Source organism: Juglans regia, chromosome 6 (assembly GCF_001411555.2).
Source record: "Juglans regia cultivar Chandler chromosome 6, Walnut 2.0, whole genome shotgun sequence".
NCBI classification, from domain to species: Eukaryota; Viridiplantae; Streptophyta; class Magnoliopsida; order Fagales; family Juglandaceae; genus Juglans; species Juglans regia.
Genome location: NC_049906.1, coordinates 25,690,794 through 25,708,548, shown reverse-complemented (window position 1 = coordinate 25,708,548; position 17,755 = coordinate 25,690,794). Strand labels below are relative to the sequence as shown.

General features: G+C 32.6%; 2 protein-coding genes across 4 annotated transcripts; one reads left to right on the top strand and one right to left on the bottom strand.

Annotated features, from left to right (window-relative positions):
• Positions 1 to 6,112: 6,112 nt before the first annotated feature.
• On the top strand, positions 6,113 to 7,686 carry LOC118348708 (putative F-box/kelch-repeat protein At1g12870). 2 transcript variants are annotated; one of them, XM_035690862.1, is made up of 2 exons: positions 6,113 to 6,720; positions 6,932 to 7,070. In XM_035690862.1, exons 1-2 carry the CDS (start codon positions 6,124 to 6,126, stop codon positions 6,968 to 6,970), a joined length of 636 nt encoding a protein of 211 aa, XP_035546755.1. In that variant the 5' UTR covers positions 6,113 to 6,123; the 3' UTR covers positions 6,971 to 7,070. The 2 variants fall into 2 exon arrangements, with proteins under 2 accessions (XP_035546755.1, XP_035546754.1); XM_035690861.1 differs by having other exon boundaries at positions 6,113 to 7,686.
• Positions 7,687 to 8,197: 511 nt separating this feature from the next.
• Positions 8,198 to 10,389, bottom strand: LOC108997787 (intracellular ribonuclease LX-like). 2 transcript variants are annotated; one of them, XM_035691290.1, is made up of 5 exons: positions 10,258 to 10,389; positions 9,691 to 9,881; positions 9,411 to 9,597; positions 8,934 to 9,146; positions 8,198 to 8,661 (listed from the first exon to the last, which is right to left on the bottom strand). In XM_035691290.1, the coding sequence occupies exons 1-4, from the start codon at positions 10,337 to 10,339 to the stop codon at positions 9,097 to 9,099; spliced, it is 510 nt and encodes a 169-aa protein (XP_035547183.1). In that variant the 5' UTR covers positions 10,340 to 10,389; the 3' UTR covers positions 8,198 to 8,661; positions 8,934 to 9,096. The 2 variants fall into 2 exon arrangements, with proteins under 2 accessions (XP_035547183.1, XP_035547184.1); XM_035691291.1 differs by having other exon boundaries at positions 8,198 to 8,555.
• Between the last annotated feature and the right edge of the window lie 7,366 nt (positions 10,390 to 17,755).

Below are 17,755 nucleotides of genomic sequence, written 5' to 3'. Positions count from 1 at the left end.
CTGATCCGTTTGAAGAGAGAAATAATTCAGGAAATGAAAAAGTTGAACCAAGGGGATTTTAATGATTCTATTAAAGGATTACAGAATGAAGTCGATGTTTTATTGGAAGAAGAGGATATAAGGTGGAAGCAAAGATCAAAACATTTGGGGCTCAAGCAGAGGGATACGAATTCAAAGTATTTTCATAAGTATGCCTCTCAGAGAAGGAAAGTTAATGCAATTAAGAAAGTCTCGAATGGGAGTGGACAAATAGCAAGTGGCCAGGTAGAAGTGAGTGAAATGTTCCAAAGTTATTACCAAGATCTATTTAAAACATCACAGCCATGGGGAATTGAGGAGGTTCTAAGGAATGTTGAACCAATTGTCACTCTTGAAATGAATGTTCAGCTTCAAAAGACTTGTTCCCATGAAAAAGTGAAGATAACAGTTTTTGAGATGAATCATATGAGCTATCCAGATCCAAATGGTTTCTCAGTAGGTTTTCATCAAGAAAATTGGGATGAAATAGGTCATGAGGTCTTTTCTACTATGAAGGAAGTTCTCTCCTCTAGAAAAGGCTTACTAGATATTAATAAGACCTTTATTGCATTAATTCCTAAGAAGAAGAATCCAGTTTTAGTCTCTGAATCTGAATATAGGCCTATAAGCTTATGCAATGTCCTTTACAAAATTGTTTCTAAACTGTTGGCAAATAGATTGGAGCTGGTTTTACCAAGTCCCATCTCACTATCACAAAGTGCATTTGTTCAAGGTAGATTGATTTCTGACAACATCATTGTTGCTTATGAAGCAATGCATTCGATGCAACAAAGGATGAGGGGGCAAAAGGAAGGCTATATGGCACTCAAATTGGATATGTGTAAGGCCTATGACAGGCTTGAATGGAGCTTTTTGGCAGCTATTTTGAAGAAGATGGGGTTTGGGGAGGAGTGGTAAGCCATGATCATGGAGTGTGTGGGTTCTGTAAGCTACTCTATTCTAATTAATGGCACACCTCAACAGGTGTTTCATCCTTCAAGAGGCATAAGGCAAGGGGATCCCCTATCTCCTTATCTATTCATATTGTGCTCAGAAGTTTTAGGTTCTATGCTGGATAAAGTTGAGGAGAGAGGCTTCATTTCTGGATTTCCTTTTGCTAGGGGATCTTTATTGGTTAACCATTTATTTTTTGTAGATGATAGCCTGCTTTTTTACAAGGCTAATGTATTGGAGTGGAGCAGGTTGGCCAGATTACAATATTCACATGAAGTGGCATCAAGTTAGCCTGCTTTTGTAGATGAAGTGGCCAGTCTATTTTGGTAAAAATACCAATTCTGATGTTAAAGTGGCAATTCTGTCAGCTGCAAATCTCAAGGAAACTGGGTCATATGAGAAGTATTTGGGCCTTCCATCCAATGTGATTCCATCCTATGTGAGGAGACATAAGGTAGCAAGTTTCAGTTCTATTCTAGAATCTATCAGAAGCAGATTACAAAATTAGAAGGTTAGATTCTTTTCACAAGCTGGCAAAGATGTCTTACTGAAATCTATAGTGTAGGCTATACCAACTTACTGCATCAGCATTTTTAAACTTCCATGGAGATCATAGCCTTGTGAGGATGCTGCCAACCTAGAAGCAGCAATTCCAGTACCTGGCTTTGTGGTTGATGAACACCCAAACATGGATTGGATGAAGATTATGATTGCTTTCTGCTTGAGCACAGGCATCGATGTAGCAATTTTAGTGGAATTTTTGCTTCTTTCTTCGTTAGGAAGTACATTCATCCCAAGTTCTTAAAGACAGCTCAAGTTCTCGCCCTATTGTACATTGTGTACTTTACATTTTCACTGTGTTTTTCATCGCTACCACTGTTCCATTTCCTTTGTCTCTAAAGATTACTAGTTGGCTCATCTAGTTATATACCTTCTTGCCATTTTAATTTTGCTGTTTTCTTCAGCTTCCAACTCTAGGAAAAAAATGAATCTAATAGAATAGAAGAAAGAAATGAATATATATGTGTATGTATTGTGAGTGAGTCACCCTCCTCAAAAATCAATATCATGACATACTCTTCGCATTATTGAAAGAGAAATCTTTCAAAAGGCGTAAGCGACACTTGCGTACTTTATAATTGCAAATATTATTTTTCTAATAGAAGTTGATTTGTGAGAAGAGTTTAAAATTATATTTGCAATTCGATTTTTCCACCACTATGGTGTGACATGTATTATTCAAAACGGTTTTAATATATATAATATATATTACTTTGAGAAGGTCGTACTATGAAAGACAAGATACGATAATGAATTATTTTGAATTTATATCACAAACGCGTACAAATACGTCCTAACCGTTTAAAACTTATATTGATTTTCTTGTTTTGTTTTAAGTTTTATAAAAGTTATATCCATTTTTGTGCCTCAATAACTATTGGGCAATGATTTCATAAAAATGTTGGAAATTTAAAATTGAAAAGTATTCTATATTTAATTGATGTTTGAAGATGAAATTACGAAAAGTTTGGAAATGAAATTATGAAAATTAAAAAAAAAAAATTAATTGCAAATTCTTATTACCATAACAAAAGTCATCATTTAATTTTTAAGTTAATCTGTATAATAATTAATTTACCATAACTAATAATTAATCTGTATAGATAGATTTGTCATCTTTTGAAAATTATAATTAATAAACTCAAAGAATATTTATTTTTAAAATATTTGAATGTTTTTCAATAAATTTCTATAATTAAATTTGTTTCGATTGTCTACGCCACTGTTCAAATACTCTTATGAGAGTTCGAATGGTTTATAAATGTGTTTGACCAGTATAGCAACCATCCCCGCCAAACTTATTTATTACTTCCCAACAAAAAAATCGTTCGAATAACTTAAATCTCGCCTTCCAAAGGTTTTTAATTTTTTTTCTACCGCAATTGTGTATACTTTTCCATCACGACTATTATTCGAACAATTATATTTTGTTTCAAAAAGTCTTGTTCGAACAAATATTTGTCTATTCTAATGCTAAAAGATCACGATTTCCATATTTTGGGAAGAATTGTAATTTTCATCCCAAATAATTGTTTTTAGGGACAAAATTTACTTTGTCCCTAAAAATTAAATTTCTTGTAGTGTCATAGTGTCCAACATGCCCCAAGTATCCGTAGAGAAATATAAAAAAATTGTTTTGTTCACATATTTCTTGTTATTTGTAGGATTATAAACTTAGTTTATTATTAAATGAGTTCTTATTTATAGTTTTATTAAATTCGACATTAATATGCTTATCAATAACAATGAAAATTTCACAGACAAGGTTATCGGGCCAGTCATGCGGGTCTGGGAATATTTATAAGGTTTCGGGTCTGAGGGTTGGGTAATCATGTTTGGGCCTTTTCATGGGTCTGGGATATAATTATAACAGCCCTGCTAGGTACAAGCAATGTTGTGCACCGATTGTGCACCTAACACTACGTGGCTTTTCATTTATTGCATCATTAAATGCAGCTACAAAATACAACAAAAGTTTATCACCTAATTCAGAACATCTCGTCTTTTTCTCTACTCACTGCATACTTGTACGGTTGTACTTGTACCCAGTTCCGTCTCCCCTTTTGTGTTTGGTGAATTCGTTTTAAGTAGAGTTTTTCCAGTATATATGCATTTACCAAGGTTCTTATTGTACCAAAACTACAAAAATCCTTATTTTTTTTCCTTTGTTGCCACCATTGATGGACCCAGAGGAGGTCATGGAGCTCTTTGATTTTTACTGGTTCAGCCTCAAAATCTTCAAGAAACAACTCCCAAATGTACATAATTCATCGGATTTCGAAGTAAACATAGATCATCAAATTCAAGAGCTAAAATTTATGGATCTGGGTTTTGTTTTCTCATAAGAAGATAGGAATTCAAGCTTGGCTTCAGTCGTTCCTGGGTTGCAAAGATTTGGAAAGAAGGATGAGGAAGAAGATGTTGTTGATGAATCTGCAACCTCAAGGCCTTATCTTTTTGAAGCTTGGGATGTTTCGGAGAAGAAAGTCACATAACCCATTGATGAATTGGAAATGGTGGGCTCACACCGTTGCTTCCAATGTTAGATGATGATGTATGTGTGTGTGTGTATATATATATATATATATATATAGAAAGAGAGAGTTACAGTAAAAAGATCGGAGAACAGCGGAGGACTCCATGAAAGACAAATCGAAATAGATAAGTTGGAAGAAGAGGGAAAATATATAGCGAAGTCCGACGGGGAGTGGGAAGACCGAGAAAAGAGAAATGGCGTTTTATTCAAAAAGGAGCATTGGCTGATTGATAAGTTGAACGTAGGTGAATTCAATGAAACGCTCCGTTTCATTTTCCACATCAGCATTCGGTGCGCAATGGGTCCTCGAATTCGCCTGTCTCAAGAGTTTTCCTAATTATAATTTATGGTTTTCGTCTATTGGTCTTTAGAGTTGTCTATTAGGAGCTCAGTTGGGATCTTAACATGGATAATGATAAGGTTATCTATTTATTATTTTTTTTATATTTGATTTTTTTTAATTTTTAATTTTACTTAATAGTTAAGTAAGAGACTATTACTAAAATTATATATTTTTTTAATTTTTTCTGAATGATTAAGGATATTAAAAAATACTTTAAAATGATAAAAAAAAATTCAAATATAATACAAGTAGTAAATCGGTAGTAAGAGGATAGTAATAGTCACTACCCTCTTAACATAAGGGTTGGATCATTTAATATTAAATTATAGGGCTTATCTATAATATAAAGAATTACGTCAATTAACAATTCTAATGGACTGATCTTAAATTTTAAAATGAGTCCAACTTGTGCACTGTATTTTTTTGGACTTTTAAATAAATTATTCAGTTTAGGAACCAATAAATATGAGTTCTATTGCTCCATAAATATGAAATGAGTTTTAAATCTAATTATTTTATCCCAATAAAAGCCATTAATTCATCATAATAAATTTTGGACTTACGAGCCATTTAAAATAATCCAATATACCTGAATTGGTCTTTCCAAAACATATTATACTTATAACCCAATGTAAAAATGCCTGTAATTGAATAAATTATTCTTTGTTTTTCCTGTTATTTTAATGATTTATATGGATGCAATTGCATATAGTAATGCTCAATCCCTATTTTAAAAAATTAATATTATTTATATCAATTTGAATAGAATGGCAGGTTTTAGGAAAATTAAAATTTATTATACATTAATGTTCTGCACGCTTTTATTTGAATTGATAAAATTAGGAAATAAATAATATCTTGTATTATATTTGTAACTGTGCAGAAAACAATATAATTATAATAAAATTGTAAATTTGATATAAAATTTAATTAATCGAATCCATCTTTTATTAATCATCCTAACTTTGATTTGATTGCTTCCTGACATTTTTTTATACTGACTTGTACCAATTACATTCCTTTCCATGAACCTAATAAAATAAACTATCTCATGTTATTTCATCTCATTTAATTATTATAATTTTTTTAAATTTTTAAATAAAATAAAATAAATAATTTATCTTTTTGAAATCTGAAAATAAAAATAATATTAAAAAAATTTTATTCTAATAATATTTAATTAACTTTTAACTTTTATTTTATCTCATCTGCTTAACAAAACCATCTTAATAATTTATTAAAATTTTAAGTTCACAGATGAGTTATTCATATGATAAAAGTCAGAACAAGTCCATTAATTAACTGAACAAAACCAATCTTATTTATTTATGGATTAAATAAAATAAAAATTAATATATAGAAAGCTCTAATAAATAATTACAGCAAATTAATATTTTATAAATTTTCAGCATTAAGGTTTCATTTGGATCCCAAATTAATCTCAATTAATCTCAATTTATCATTATAACTTTTTCAAATTTTAATATAAAATATAATAAATAATTCAACTTTTTCAAATTTTAAAATAATAATAATATTAAAAAATTCAAATTCAAATTAAAACAATAAAAAGATTGACAACGCAACGACGAGTATGGAATTGCTTAATGTCTAAGACATTACAGCTAGTAAAGCGTCTTTACAGAAAATTCAAATTCACTATAAGTAATACTTTTTTGTACTCTCAACTGGTGGTGAAATTGAATTAAGAATGTTGAGCCGCCATCTCCCAGAGGACATGGTGACTGAAATTTTGTCGACGCTGCCGGTAAAATCGTTGATGCGATTTAAATCTGTGAGTAAAGCCTGGTATGCTCTCATCAGAAACCCTCATTTCATCACAAAGCACCACACTTCCGCCATTTCTGATCACAATCGCAATCACTGCCGTCGAGTCATCCTTGAGCGTTACCGAGCAATAGATACCCCACGTTTCTCCATGCACTCTAACGACACCCTGGAGTTTTCCGGCGACATACATCTCATCCCACAATTGTTCTCAGAAGATATTACCCCAGTACTTTTCATCGGTTCCTGTAATGGAATAGTTTGTGCTGTTGGTATTTCTGCAGAGCGTTTTCATTTTGGTCCTGATCCAGACCGGGCTTGGGAGATAGGGCTTTGGAATCCTGCAACCAGAGAATCTAAGAGGCTTCCGTTTGTCCCTCGCCCGCCTGATTTTGTCCCTTTCCCCCCTGATTTTCGCGTCCCGAGTTACGATTTTGGCTTTGGTATTGATCTCAACACCAATGACTTCAAGGTGGTTAAAATCACGTGCTTCTATTCTCCGCGGCATTACCAAGTTGAGTTATACAACCTTACTACTGATTCTTGGAGAGTGATTGATGCATCCCTCAACTCAGCCGATTTTATTAAAACATCTAATTTTCCTTCATACTTAAATGGATTCTGTTATTGGTTGAATTTTCCTCGGCGTTGCGACAGGGAGCTTAATTTATTGCTTTCCTTTGATATGAGCAATGAGATGTTCCGGGAAATAATGTTGCCTGATGCTGTAGGATCTCCTGCTGACATTGCCATTATCAATGACTCTGTAGCTGTGATTTTTCCTACATATAGTAATAGTAGTAGGAATGACGTTGGAATATCAATGGAGTATGAAATATGGGTGATGAACGAGTCTATTGTGGAATGTTCTTGGACTAAACTATTTACGATTGCAGTACCCAGCCGTCCTTTACAATTTCGGGACGATGGTTTGATTGTGCTTAACGGCGGCCATTGTGTTTCAGATAAATGTTTGGTATTGTTTGATCCAAGAACAGGAGAACTAAAGAATCTTCCAATATATGACGAAGGCTCGGAAACGTTTGTTCTGGTGAGTTACAGAGAGAGCCTAGTTTTAGTTAATGGATGGAGGAATGTGCTTGAGCAACAATACACTTGATCATTATGATATTCTTATCACAGATTTGGACTATTATTATTTATGTATTCCAAGAGGACTATAGATCATTATCGATGTTGTGATTTTGGTCATGGGGTCAATTGACTGCTTATGTAACAAAAGTTGATTTAGTTGAAGAGTTGGTCCTATTTTGCTTAAATACAATGGTTTGTGGATTGGAATTACATGAGGACCATGACGTCCAGGAGTATTACAGATTTTAGCTTCAATTGAGATGGTTTCACTTTAAAGTATATGGCCATTGGCTTAATATTGGACAAAAAGTGAAAGCACAGGGAATTCATATATACTTGCTGCAGTAGGCGTTTTATACTTTTCAGGTTTATACTTAATTTATGCTTCAACCCTCTCTTACTTAGCTCTTTCCCTCTTCACCATTTCAGCCATGCTGAGAACCTCTTGAAAGAGGGATTTGAATTTCTTGTTTTGGCACTTGTAGCATTTTCATATATAATGTAAGTGTCACTTTCTTTTCTTCATATCATTCCTTCTTGGTTTGTGAAAAATCGTGATTAATTTTCTGGTCCAAGTCTTAGTGCAGCAATTCTTAAAACAGTTTTCCTTTTCCTTCAAGTTTCTGCCATTTTGATTTAGTGTGTTGTTCCTTTTGACTATCCTCAACACTAGAGTCATATTGTGGGCTAGTCGAGTGTGTAGTGAATGAAATGAAGAGGTGAAACAAGGAGCATCGCCTAAGCTTGTCGCTGTTCAAATGAGAATATAATTCTGTTTTGGGGTATTTTGTTTTGTAAGTCAGCACTTAAGTCTTTCCTATATATCCTTCAATCTTGTGATCAACTTAGGTAGCGTTCAATTTTTACTTAGTTGAGCTCAAGCCACCATGAACAACCCATTCTTAACCTTAAACCACTGTGTTATTGAAGAAAACAGAAATATACAAACAGCAATAGATCAACATGCACACTCCCAAACCAGTGCAGAAAATCTTGTTGTAGCAGTAAGGAAAATATTCAATCTTCCTTCTTCTCAACTCTCACCACCTTAGTCACTGATTTACCCTGTTTTAGACCACTCAAAAGGGTATCTCAGCCACCACAACAGTTGTAATTGAAGCACACAAACAGCAAAACAGAAAAATCAACAAGAAAATCTGCAGTTGTTCATAAATCAGCTTAGATCAAGCTCTCGGGTCTGTCTTTGTACTTCTCCAGCGCTTCGTACTTCACTCTTAGAAGACTTCCAGACCCTTCCGTCTGTGCGTTCAGCGTGTTACAGAAGTTTTGGATCAGCATGAAAAATGAGAAAACAATCCTCTATTTCTACTTGTCATCCACTAACATGCAGGATATTTCTTATGTTCTGCAACATTCATTCATTTAGAAAAATAATATAAAATAAAAACGAATGATAAAGATTATAAAAAAAAAAAAGAAAAAGAAAAAGAAATAAAGATTATAAAATGTTAGAGATAATTTTCTAAGTGATTGAAATATAGAATTATTTAAAATGTGTCAAATCAACAAGTATCACTAAGCATGATAATATTTTAGAAATAAAATAACATTACTCATAAAGAAAATGGCTGGGGAATGACGGGAACCCAACAAAGGGGTAAAAAAAAAAAGGCATACCCATTAATTGGGCGCACAGTATTGCTGGTGGGGAAAAGAACTGATACTTGATCATCGTTACCGCATTGGATGTACTGAAATGGACAATCACGAACCTTCTTTTGACGGTCAAAGCAAATATAAACCTCAAGCAGCTGATAACCACCGTTTCTCATGTTGCATTTCAATTGTAGATAGTTATCCGCTTGTGTGGATTGGGGCTCGGTCGACAACCTTAGAAGTGCAGGTGAAAAAGAACTTGCAAATCAATTGATATGAAAAATCAAGTGGCACTAACCTGAATATCCTTAATTATTTACAGTACCCATTTGTAATTGTCAAACCAACCGATAAAAAAAATAATCGAAACAACAAATGATTTAAGCATTTCTATGGCTCTATTCTATAAATAAAAACAATTTGCACTAGATGGCATATGAGAAATCTTAATTTTTTCACTACCTTCAAATTAACCACATGAAAAATTATAAAACGAACCTTGTTCATCTAAACCACTATAATCGTTAAAGCGTGTTCTAAGTTCAATTGCATCCTTGAAGTACACGGATGGCTCTAGACCAAGGCATCTACCATGTGTCGCCCACTCGTACTTCCAGAAGCTAAAGTCATCTGGGCGAAGAAGGTTTGGCCAATACTTTTTTAGCGAATCTTTTATACCTTTCACCTACAAGTCATGCCAAGATATATACATATCAAATTTAAACCGAGTGCAACGATTTTTGAGCAAACATGACTGTAATGTAGTCTAATTACGTACCTGGCTACTTGTCAATTCATTTCCCGGACAAGGAGCTAGCGCAGAATTATTTGGCCAGAAAGGCCACAGTCCGTGTATTAAAAATCTTTGATAGTCCGTTTTAATCTCATCGGGTTTCTTTGAACAAGGAACACCGACATTGCATACAGAATTTGGCCATTGGAGTGCCAACTTGTAATATGAGAATTCCTCTGCAACATTGCTAGAAGCTAAGACTTGAATGATGAAAATTAAAGAACGTAGAAACCCAACTTTTGTTTTTTGTTTTTTTTTTTTTTTCAGAATGAAAATCAACTTTTGTTGAAACAGATGAGGATACCATAAAATTCTAGAATAAAGCCAAATGGAAGAAGAAGAGAGAGAGAGAGAGAGGGGAGGGTGGGATCAGGGAGAGAACACAAGTATGTTATAAGAGACCCCATAAAAAAAAAAAAGAAGCAAATCAATTTCGGTGTACTAAAACTACCACAAGAAAATTGCAAAATAAAATAACAAGCACAATGAACTAGCTCAAAGCACAAATTAATCAGAGTCAAAGCCAAAATGGGGGTTAGATGTAAACATTACCTCCCAAAACTGTAGCTGTAAAATCAGGACTAGTGAGTAATAAGAACGAAGCAGCAAGCAAAAATGTGATTTTCACTTCCATGACAAAGCACTTGGAAGAGAGAGAGAGAGAGAGAGAGAGAGAGAGTTGTAATGAATTTCACAGATGAGGTTATGTGGCCAGTCATGTAGGTCTGGGAATATTTATAAGGTTTTGGGATGTTGGATAATCGAGCTTGGGTCCAAGTACGTACATTGTATTGTTTTTTTTTTTCTATCTTTATTCACTTTATGGCTCCCTTACCAACATTAGAGATGTATATTTTAGGAAACTTTGTATTCTATAGGAAACCATCGATCCCACGACTCTCTCTCAAGACTCGAAGTTGAGATTAATATCCATTAATTCAGGTTCAAAACTAGCCCACGACCTCTGCTTGCTTTTTATGTAAACAGGTATATATGTGCATTACCATATGTATATAGTAGCAGGTTGGACAAATTATGCCAATCCTATTCAGTAATATCTGCCACTTACATTAATGTCCTCATGCAATATGCTTTCATTTCAATGATACTTCTTCCATGTCTTACCAATATTGATATAAACCCACGTACGAGAGGATGAGGCTTCAATAAGTCGATTCAGTACAATTTATTGGACTAGATAAATGCATGGGTAGTGGATGAGATCACCATTAATTCAGTAATAAATAAATATATCTTCAACATGTAAAATTGGCCATGGATCTTTACTTTTACTAATTTTTAAGGAAAATGGAGAAAAAAAAAAGTACATCTATTCCATTTTGATAAAATTGAACCTTTTTCATGTCTTTTACTATTTCACGACGTCTCTATATTTATATAAAATTTAAATATACTAATTTCGTGTCAATTAATTTTATGAGTTGTATCACATATTAATTACACCCCTAATTTTGATTTCATTGCTTCCGATATTATGTGATATTGACATGTACCAACCACATTCCTTTTCATGAACCCAATAAAACAAACTATTACCTATAAAAAGCCTTATGCAATAATGGTGCAATAAAGATATATTGAGAGCGCCTAGGTTTCAATACAACCTTTACAAAAATGCTAGTCATTGAATTTTGGGTCTTGATAAATTTTTATAAAATTTATTTAATGATTAAAGAAACATTTTTTAATGATGTTGTGATTTTTTTTTAAAAGAAAAAATGTTTAAAAATATAAAAAAATGAATGAAAAAATATATATATATATTTTTATTCTTATCAGGATAGGTCTCGTGCTACATCCACCTGCTCTTACATTTATATATATCTCTGTTATCAACATTAGAGATATATTCTAAGAAACTATCCAACGTTTTTTTTTTCCTCTCTCTCCCTCTTTCAAATTCAGACAATTTATATTTTATATTCTACAACAAACAAACGTTATTTAATATATTTTTTTTATTATTTTTGCCTGTGCCAATTAAATACTGCTTTTAGGATCAATTCCAATTAAAGCTTCCTATTTATTTAATTACAGATTTAAAGCTTTGCAGTAAATATTTTTCCTTAGACCTTAAGGAGTTGATCCGTAATTGGTTGTTATGTTGTCATCATATCATTTGTGTAAGCAATGCAGTAAATTCGTACACTAAACTTGTATTTACAAGGGATGAAGGCCAACCCACACTAACAATAGTACACTTACATTATTGTAATGTGGACAACCAATATAAATCTTATTTAGAGCTATTGACACTACAACACAATTACTTTTTAGTGATGGTTGGGAAATTGTGACCTTCCATAGACCGTCACTAAAAGGCATTTTCTGTGACAGTTTTTGAAAACCGTCACTAAAGATAGAATGAGATTTTTTTATGTTCCAACGTATGGGAAATATACGTTCAAACGTCACATATATGTTCGAACGTTATGTCTGTTTACGTTTAAACGTAAAATGTTTTGGCGCAACCGTTCACACGTTATTAATTAACGTTCGAACGTAAAAAGTTTGCACCAATGTAACATTCATTGTAAATTTAAATTAAATGACTTTAATTTAAAAATTATGTGGTTTTTATTGTGCATAATTTGTGAACAAGTCTAAAAAATTGAATTGTATATATTTATATATACACAATTTGTAATATATAAATATATATTTATGTTTATATATATTTGAAATGCAGTGATTTAGTATTAAAGTTGAAAAATATAACATCAAAGAAGATTAAAAATTGAAATTAACAAACGATAGAAATATTCAATAATATTTTTCATTACAAATATTAAAAATAAAATACAAGATTTAATAAAATGTAGTAAACAACAGTCAGATGATAACGTTCTCCGCAAAAGTCGAACTTCGTACCTCCTCAGTCAAGGTATCAACCTTGTCGTTGAGGATAGTTACACGATGGATGAGTTCGGCAACAAACGCCGATATAGCCTCGAGCGATCGATCGATCTTATGATAGATATGCGCAGTCAGCTGTGAGATGACCGCATCAACCCAAGCAGGCCGCACATCTCCTGCAGATGTGCTCGACATATGCTGACTACTACTCCTGACATGACCTGGCTCAAGCTGCGTCGGAGGAACTAGATCCTCTACAGGGGGTGGCTGACGTCCCCTCGCCTGTCCAATACTACGTCGATGCGTGGTCATGTCGAGGGGGCTCATCTGATCTTTGACCCGCTCCTCTGGCTGGGTTGGCACTCCCCGTGCAAGTAATAGTCGGCTGATTAGGACACCGTATGAGAGATTATCCGTGGAGACGATGCTCGTCTCGTAACGGATGCTCTCAAAGATGTGCAGTGGCAAATCTATAGGATCTCCACATGCCACTCGTATCAAAAAATTGTGCCCGAAGCCGACTAAATGTGGTTTTATGAGTCACGGGATCGACATTTGTTGCAACAATAAGGTGCAACATGCGGAAGAAATGCAGCAGATGGTTCTGGTTGAAGGCATTCTTCCGCTCGATCTGCATGCGGTCCCTCCAGGTGAGGATGTAGAAATCCTCATCTCGGTCATCATCCCGAGCCTCGACGCCAGTATCCTCAGCCTTTGACTGGCCTGCATCTCTGGCTGATGCTGGCTCAAATGCCTGGCCAGTAGATGATGTAGAAGTGCCTACATCCTCACGGGGTGTTGAGTGTGCAAATGTCTCAACTCCTAGACGAATCCCAAGGTGCTCGCCGATGACATCAGGTGATACCTCAATGGAAATACCGCGTACAGTCACGGTGTGAGAGGATGCATCATGAGGCATGTCACACATCTCCATATAAAATTCTTGAACCATTGAGGGGTACACCTTCCCCCTCAATGTGCAAATATTTCCCCAGCCTCTACTGAGGAAAACATCTCTCAGGTTCGTCTGCTGCCAACAGAGTTCGTCGAACTCATTAATCAGGACCTCTCGCTCTACCATAACAGTACGAGCTCCGATACGGGCAGTGTCCGACGTGGCTCTTTCCCTCCCTCGTTTCCTAGTATGTAGTGGAAGAGCCATATCCTAAAAATAGAAAAGGAAAAAAAAATTATTTACATTAATGCATTTTTTTGTATTAATTTGAAGCTGCTCTGCATTAACGTTTGAACATTTTGTCTTTCACGTTCGAACGGTAAAGATAAACGTTCGAACATTAGTTCATACGTTCGCACGATCAATAATGTAAATAAATTGATGTTCGAATGTAAAACATATACGTTCGAATGTAAAACATAGACGTTCGAACATAAAAAGTAAATAAATATTAGCTGATGTACGTTCGGACGTTTATGTTTTATGTTCAAACGTATTTGTTTTACGAGTGAACGTAAATACGAACATCCAAACGTCGAAGCATGAATAACGTAGAAAATCACTACGTTCGGACATTATAATTAAACGTCCGACCGTATGTGATTTACGTTCGAAAGTAAAATATTCACGTTCGAACGTATGTCGTTTAATAATATTTAAAGTATACATTAAACGTTTATGAAAATTGATGAATAAAATGTCCGAATGTAAGAAGGTTACCTTCAAACGTAGAAGTTGTAACGGCTCTGTAATTTAAACGTCGTACGTTCGAACGTCTTGGTGAAAGGTTCGAATGTTACGACGCAGAGCTGAGTCGACTCAGCCATTATTGAAATCTCGAAAATTTCTCTACAAGGTTCTAAATGCCGAAATGTCACCATAGAAATGAAGTATACACTTCAAGAAACATTTCTACGGTGACTATTCGGCCAATGGCTGGCCGTGGTGGCTGGAAAATGAAATTGAATATCCGGCCACCACTTATCCGATTTTAAACAAAACTCAATCAAAATCTCAATAAAATATATGTTATTTGAATAAAAGATGAATGCCTACCTTTTTGTGACGGTTGTGGCGGAGTTGACGGCGGCATGCAACGTAACGGACATTTGTAATTACGTTTTGGAAATATCGTTTCGACGTTCGGTTTTGGCCTTATATACACAGAACGTTCGAACGTAATAATAATTACGTTCGAACGTTTGTCAATTTAATTTCAAAAATAATATCTATAATATATTATATTATAAATGTTTATGTTATATATTAAGATGTTATATAATATTATTGACAATTAAGCCAAATTAGTTTGACGTTTGTGAGTACTTGTTATATTTATAAAGTTTAGCAATATGTTTATACATATTGTTGTGATTTTATGCTTACTCTTGAAATAATTGTGATTATTGTTTGTAAATTTTGTGAATAGTTTATGAGTTTATTGTGTTTATTGATGAATTAATATGTGTATAAATATTATTGTAAGAATATTGTGAATATTCTGTGATATGGATTTAATACATAAATATTCTTTATTATATACATTTATGTTCTCATTTAAAGTATTATGCTATCATACTATACAATGTAGTATATAGTTATAGGTATATACAATGTAATATATATATTATATTATAATTAAATATATAAGTTAGAATTTAATAAGTAACCATTAAATATATATCCTTAAGATTTATATATATAGTATAGTTTATATATTATATACACTTATGTTCTCATTTAAAGTATTATGCTAGCATACTATACAGTGTAGTATAGAGTTATAAATATATACAATTAAAAATATATATTATATTATAAGTTAGTATATAAATTAGAATTTAATAAATAACAATTTAATATATATCCTTAAGATTTATATATATATATATGGTATAGTTTATATATTATATACATGATTTATGTTCTCATTTAATAAGTATAGTAGGAATAGTACGTTCGAACCTTTCAAGTTAACGTTCGAACGTTAAACCAAGAGGCGGGAAATTTCCCGCTCGATTAAGGTATCTGTGTGATTATTCAGACGTTCGGGCGTTTATACTATACGTTCGAACGTTATTTGATGAAAATCACCAGAAAATTATGTATATCCGAACGCCAAATTTGTTAACGTCCGAACGTTAGTTAAATTAGTGCGGGAAATTTCCCGCTCAAATATGGCAACACTTTGATGAAATGTACGTTCGGACGTCTTAGTTAGATGTTCGAACGTTCATCTGAAAATCTACGAACGTTCGAACGGAAAATTGTGATACATTCGAACATATATGAGGAAAGTGCGGGAACTTTCCCGCTAGATTTTATGTTACATCAGAAGAAGATTACGTTCGAACGTGTATTGTAAACGTCCGAACGTTCTGGGCGGGAAAATTTTAAAATATAACGTTCGGACGTACAACTTAAACGTTCGAACGTGTGAACTTATATATTAGAACTTAATCAGTACGCACACGGGAGAAACATATCATTTCTTCTTCTCCCGTGCGCGCAACAGAGAGTGAGAGGGTTAGAAGTTACTTACGGCCCGAGGCTTTGCAGGAGAGAGAGAGAGAGAGAGGGTTAGAGTGAGAGAGAGTTGAGTCTTGGTAAGAAAAAATTTTAATTTATTGTCTTTTTATGAATTTTATGATATTTATATTGTGTTTTTGTTATAGAATATTTCTAATAAATTAGTATTGTATTTGATTGGTTGTTTTGGGAAGTTGGAAGATTTTGATTTGTAAGAGGCTAGAACATTGTGAGTGCTAGGTATATTTCTAAACTTTATCAATATGTTGTTGCATGTGATTTTATGCTTACTCTTGAAATAATGTGATTATTGTTTGTATAGTTTGTAAATAGTTTGTGAATTATTGTAAATATGTTGTAATATGGATTTGAAATATTGTGTTTATTATTTTTGAATGACGTTTTGAAGAAACATTATTAGAAATATATTGTCATTAGGCTTTGTTAATACATGTTTATTGCTTACTCAAGTTTAGGAATATGTTAATACATGTGGCATATTATTTTGTGGATATATTGTGAGTTATTGTGAATATATTGTGATATGAACTTGAAATATTTAATTTATTATTTGTGAATGACGTTTGAATATGTTTACATTGTTACAAATATATTGTCCTTAAGCTTTGTTAATACATGTTTATTGCTTACTCAAGTTATAGAATATGTTAATACATGTGGCATGTTATTTTTTGCTTACAATTGAAATATTGTGATTATTGTTTGTATAGTTTGTAAATAGTTTGTGAGCTATTATGAATATGTTGTGATATGAAATTGAAATATTGTGATAATAAACTTTGAAATTAAGTAATAACAAATAAAAGTAACTCTTTAAGAATTATAATAATTAAAATTATATTATAACCTTTGAAATTTAAGTATGATAATTAAAATTCAACTTTAAGAATAGTAATAATTAAATATTGATAATAATATTTGAAATTAAGTAATAACAAATAAAAGTAACTCTTTAAGAATTATAATATTTAAAATTATATTATAACCTTTGAAATTTAAGTATAACAATTAAAATTATACTTTAAGGATGATAATAATTAAAATTATAATATAACCTTTAAAATACTCTTCAATAAAAAAGTCTTGAACCTACTAAATAAGTAGAGTTGGAATATGTAAATATACTTATTTATTATAAACTAAAGAGAAAGAAAATAAGGATCAAATAGATGTAGGTATAAAAATTATATACTTATTGTCTATAATAAATAAATAACTCACTCAATTAAGTATAACAATTAAGATTATAATTGTGGAATGATAATAAATAAAATTATATAATAAGCTCAGAAATTATATATAACAATTATAGTATAACCTTTGAAATTAAGTATAACAATTAAAATTATATTTTAAGAATGATGATCTTGTACACAACGAGGGAATATAATTTTGAAGAAATGTTGAAATTTTAATTTAATTGCTTGACTGTCATAGTCTCTCCGGCCTTGAGAGTTGTCAAGGTCGGACAGTTTGTGACAGTTAAGTAATTAGACTAAAATTTAAACATTTCTTTAAAATTATTCTCCCTCGTTGTTTACAAGACATGAAACTTAGGGTCACATAATATTTTGTGAATGACGTTTGAATATATTTACATTGTTACAAATATATTGTCCTTAAACTTTGTTAATATATGTTTTGTGAATAATAATTAAAATTATAATA

Coding starts and splice junctions, on each gene's coding strand:
- LOC118348708 (XM_035690861.1), top strand. CDS start 6,124: ATGTTGAGCCGCCATCTCCCAGAGGACATGGTGACTGAAATTTTGTCG.
- LOC108997787 (XM_035691290.1), bottom strand. CDS start 10,339: ATGGAAGTGAAAATCACATTTTTGCTTGCTGCTTCGTTCTTATTACTC. Junction 9,882..10,257: donor TACAGCTACAGTTTTGGGAG/GTAATGTTTACA, acceptor GCAATGTTGCAG/AGGAATTCTCATATTACAAG. Junction 9,147..9,410: donor TAGTGGTTTAGATGAACAAG/GTTCGTTTTATA, acceptor TGCACTTCTAAG/GTTGTCGACCGAGCCCCAAT.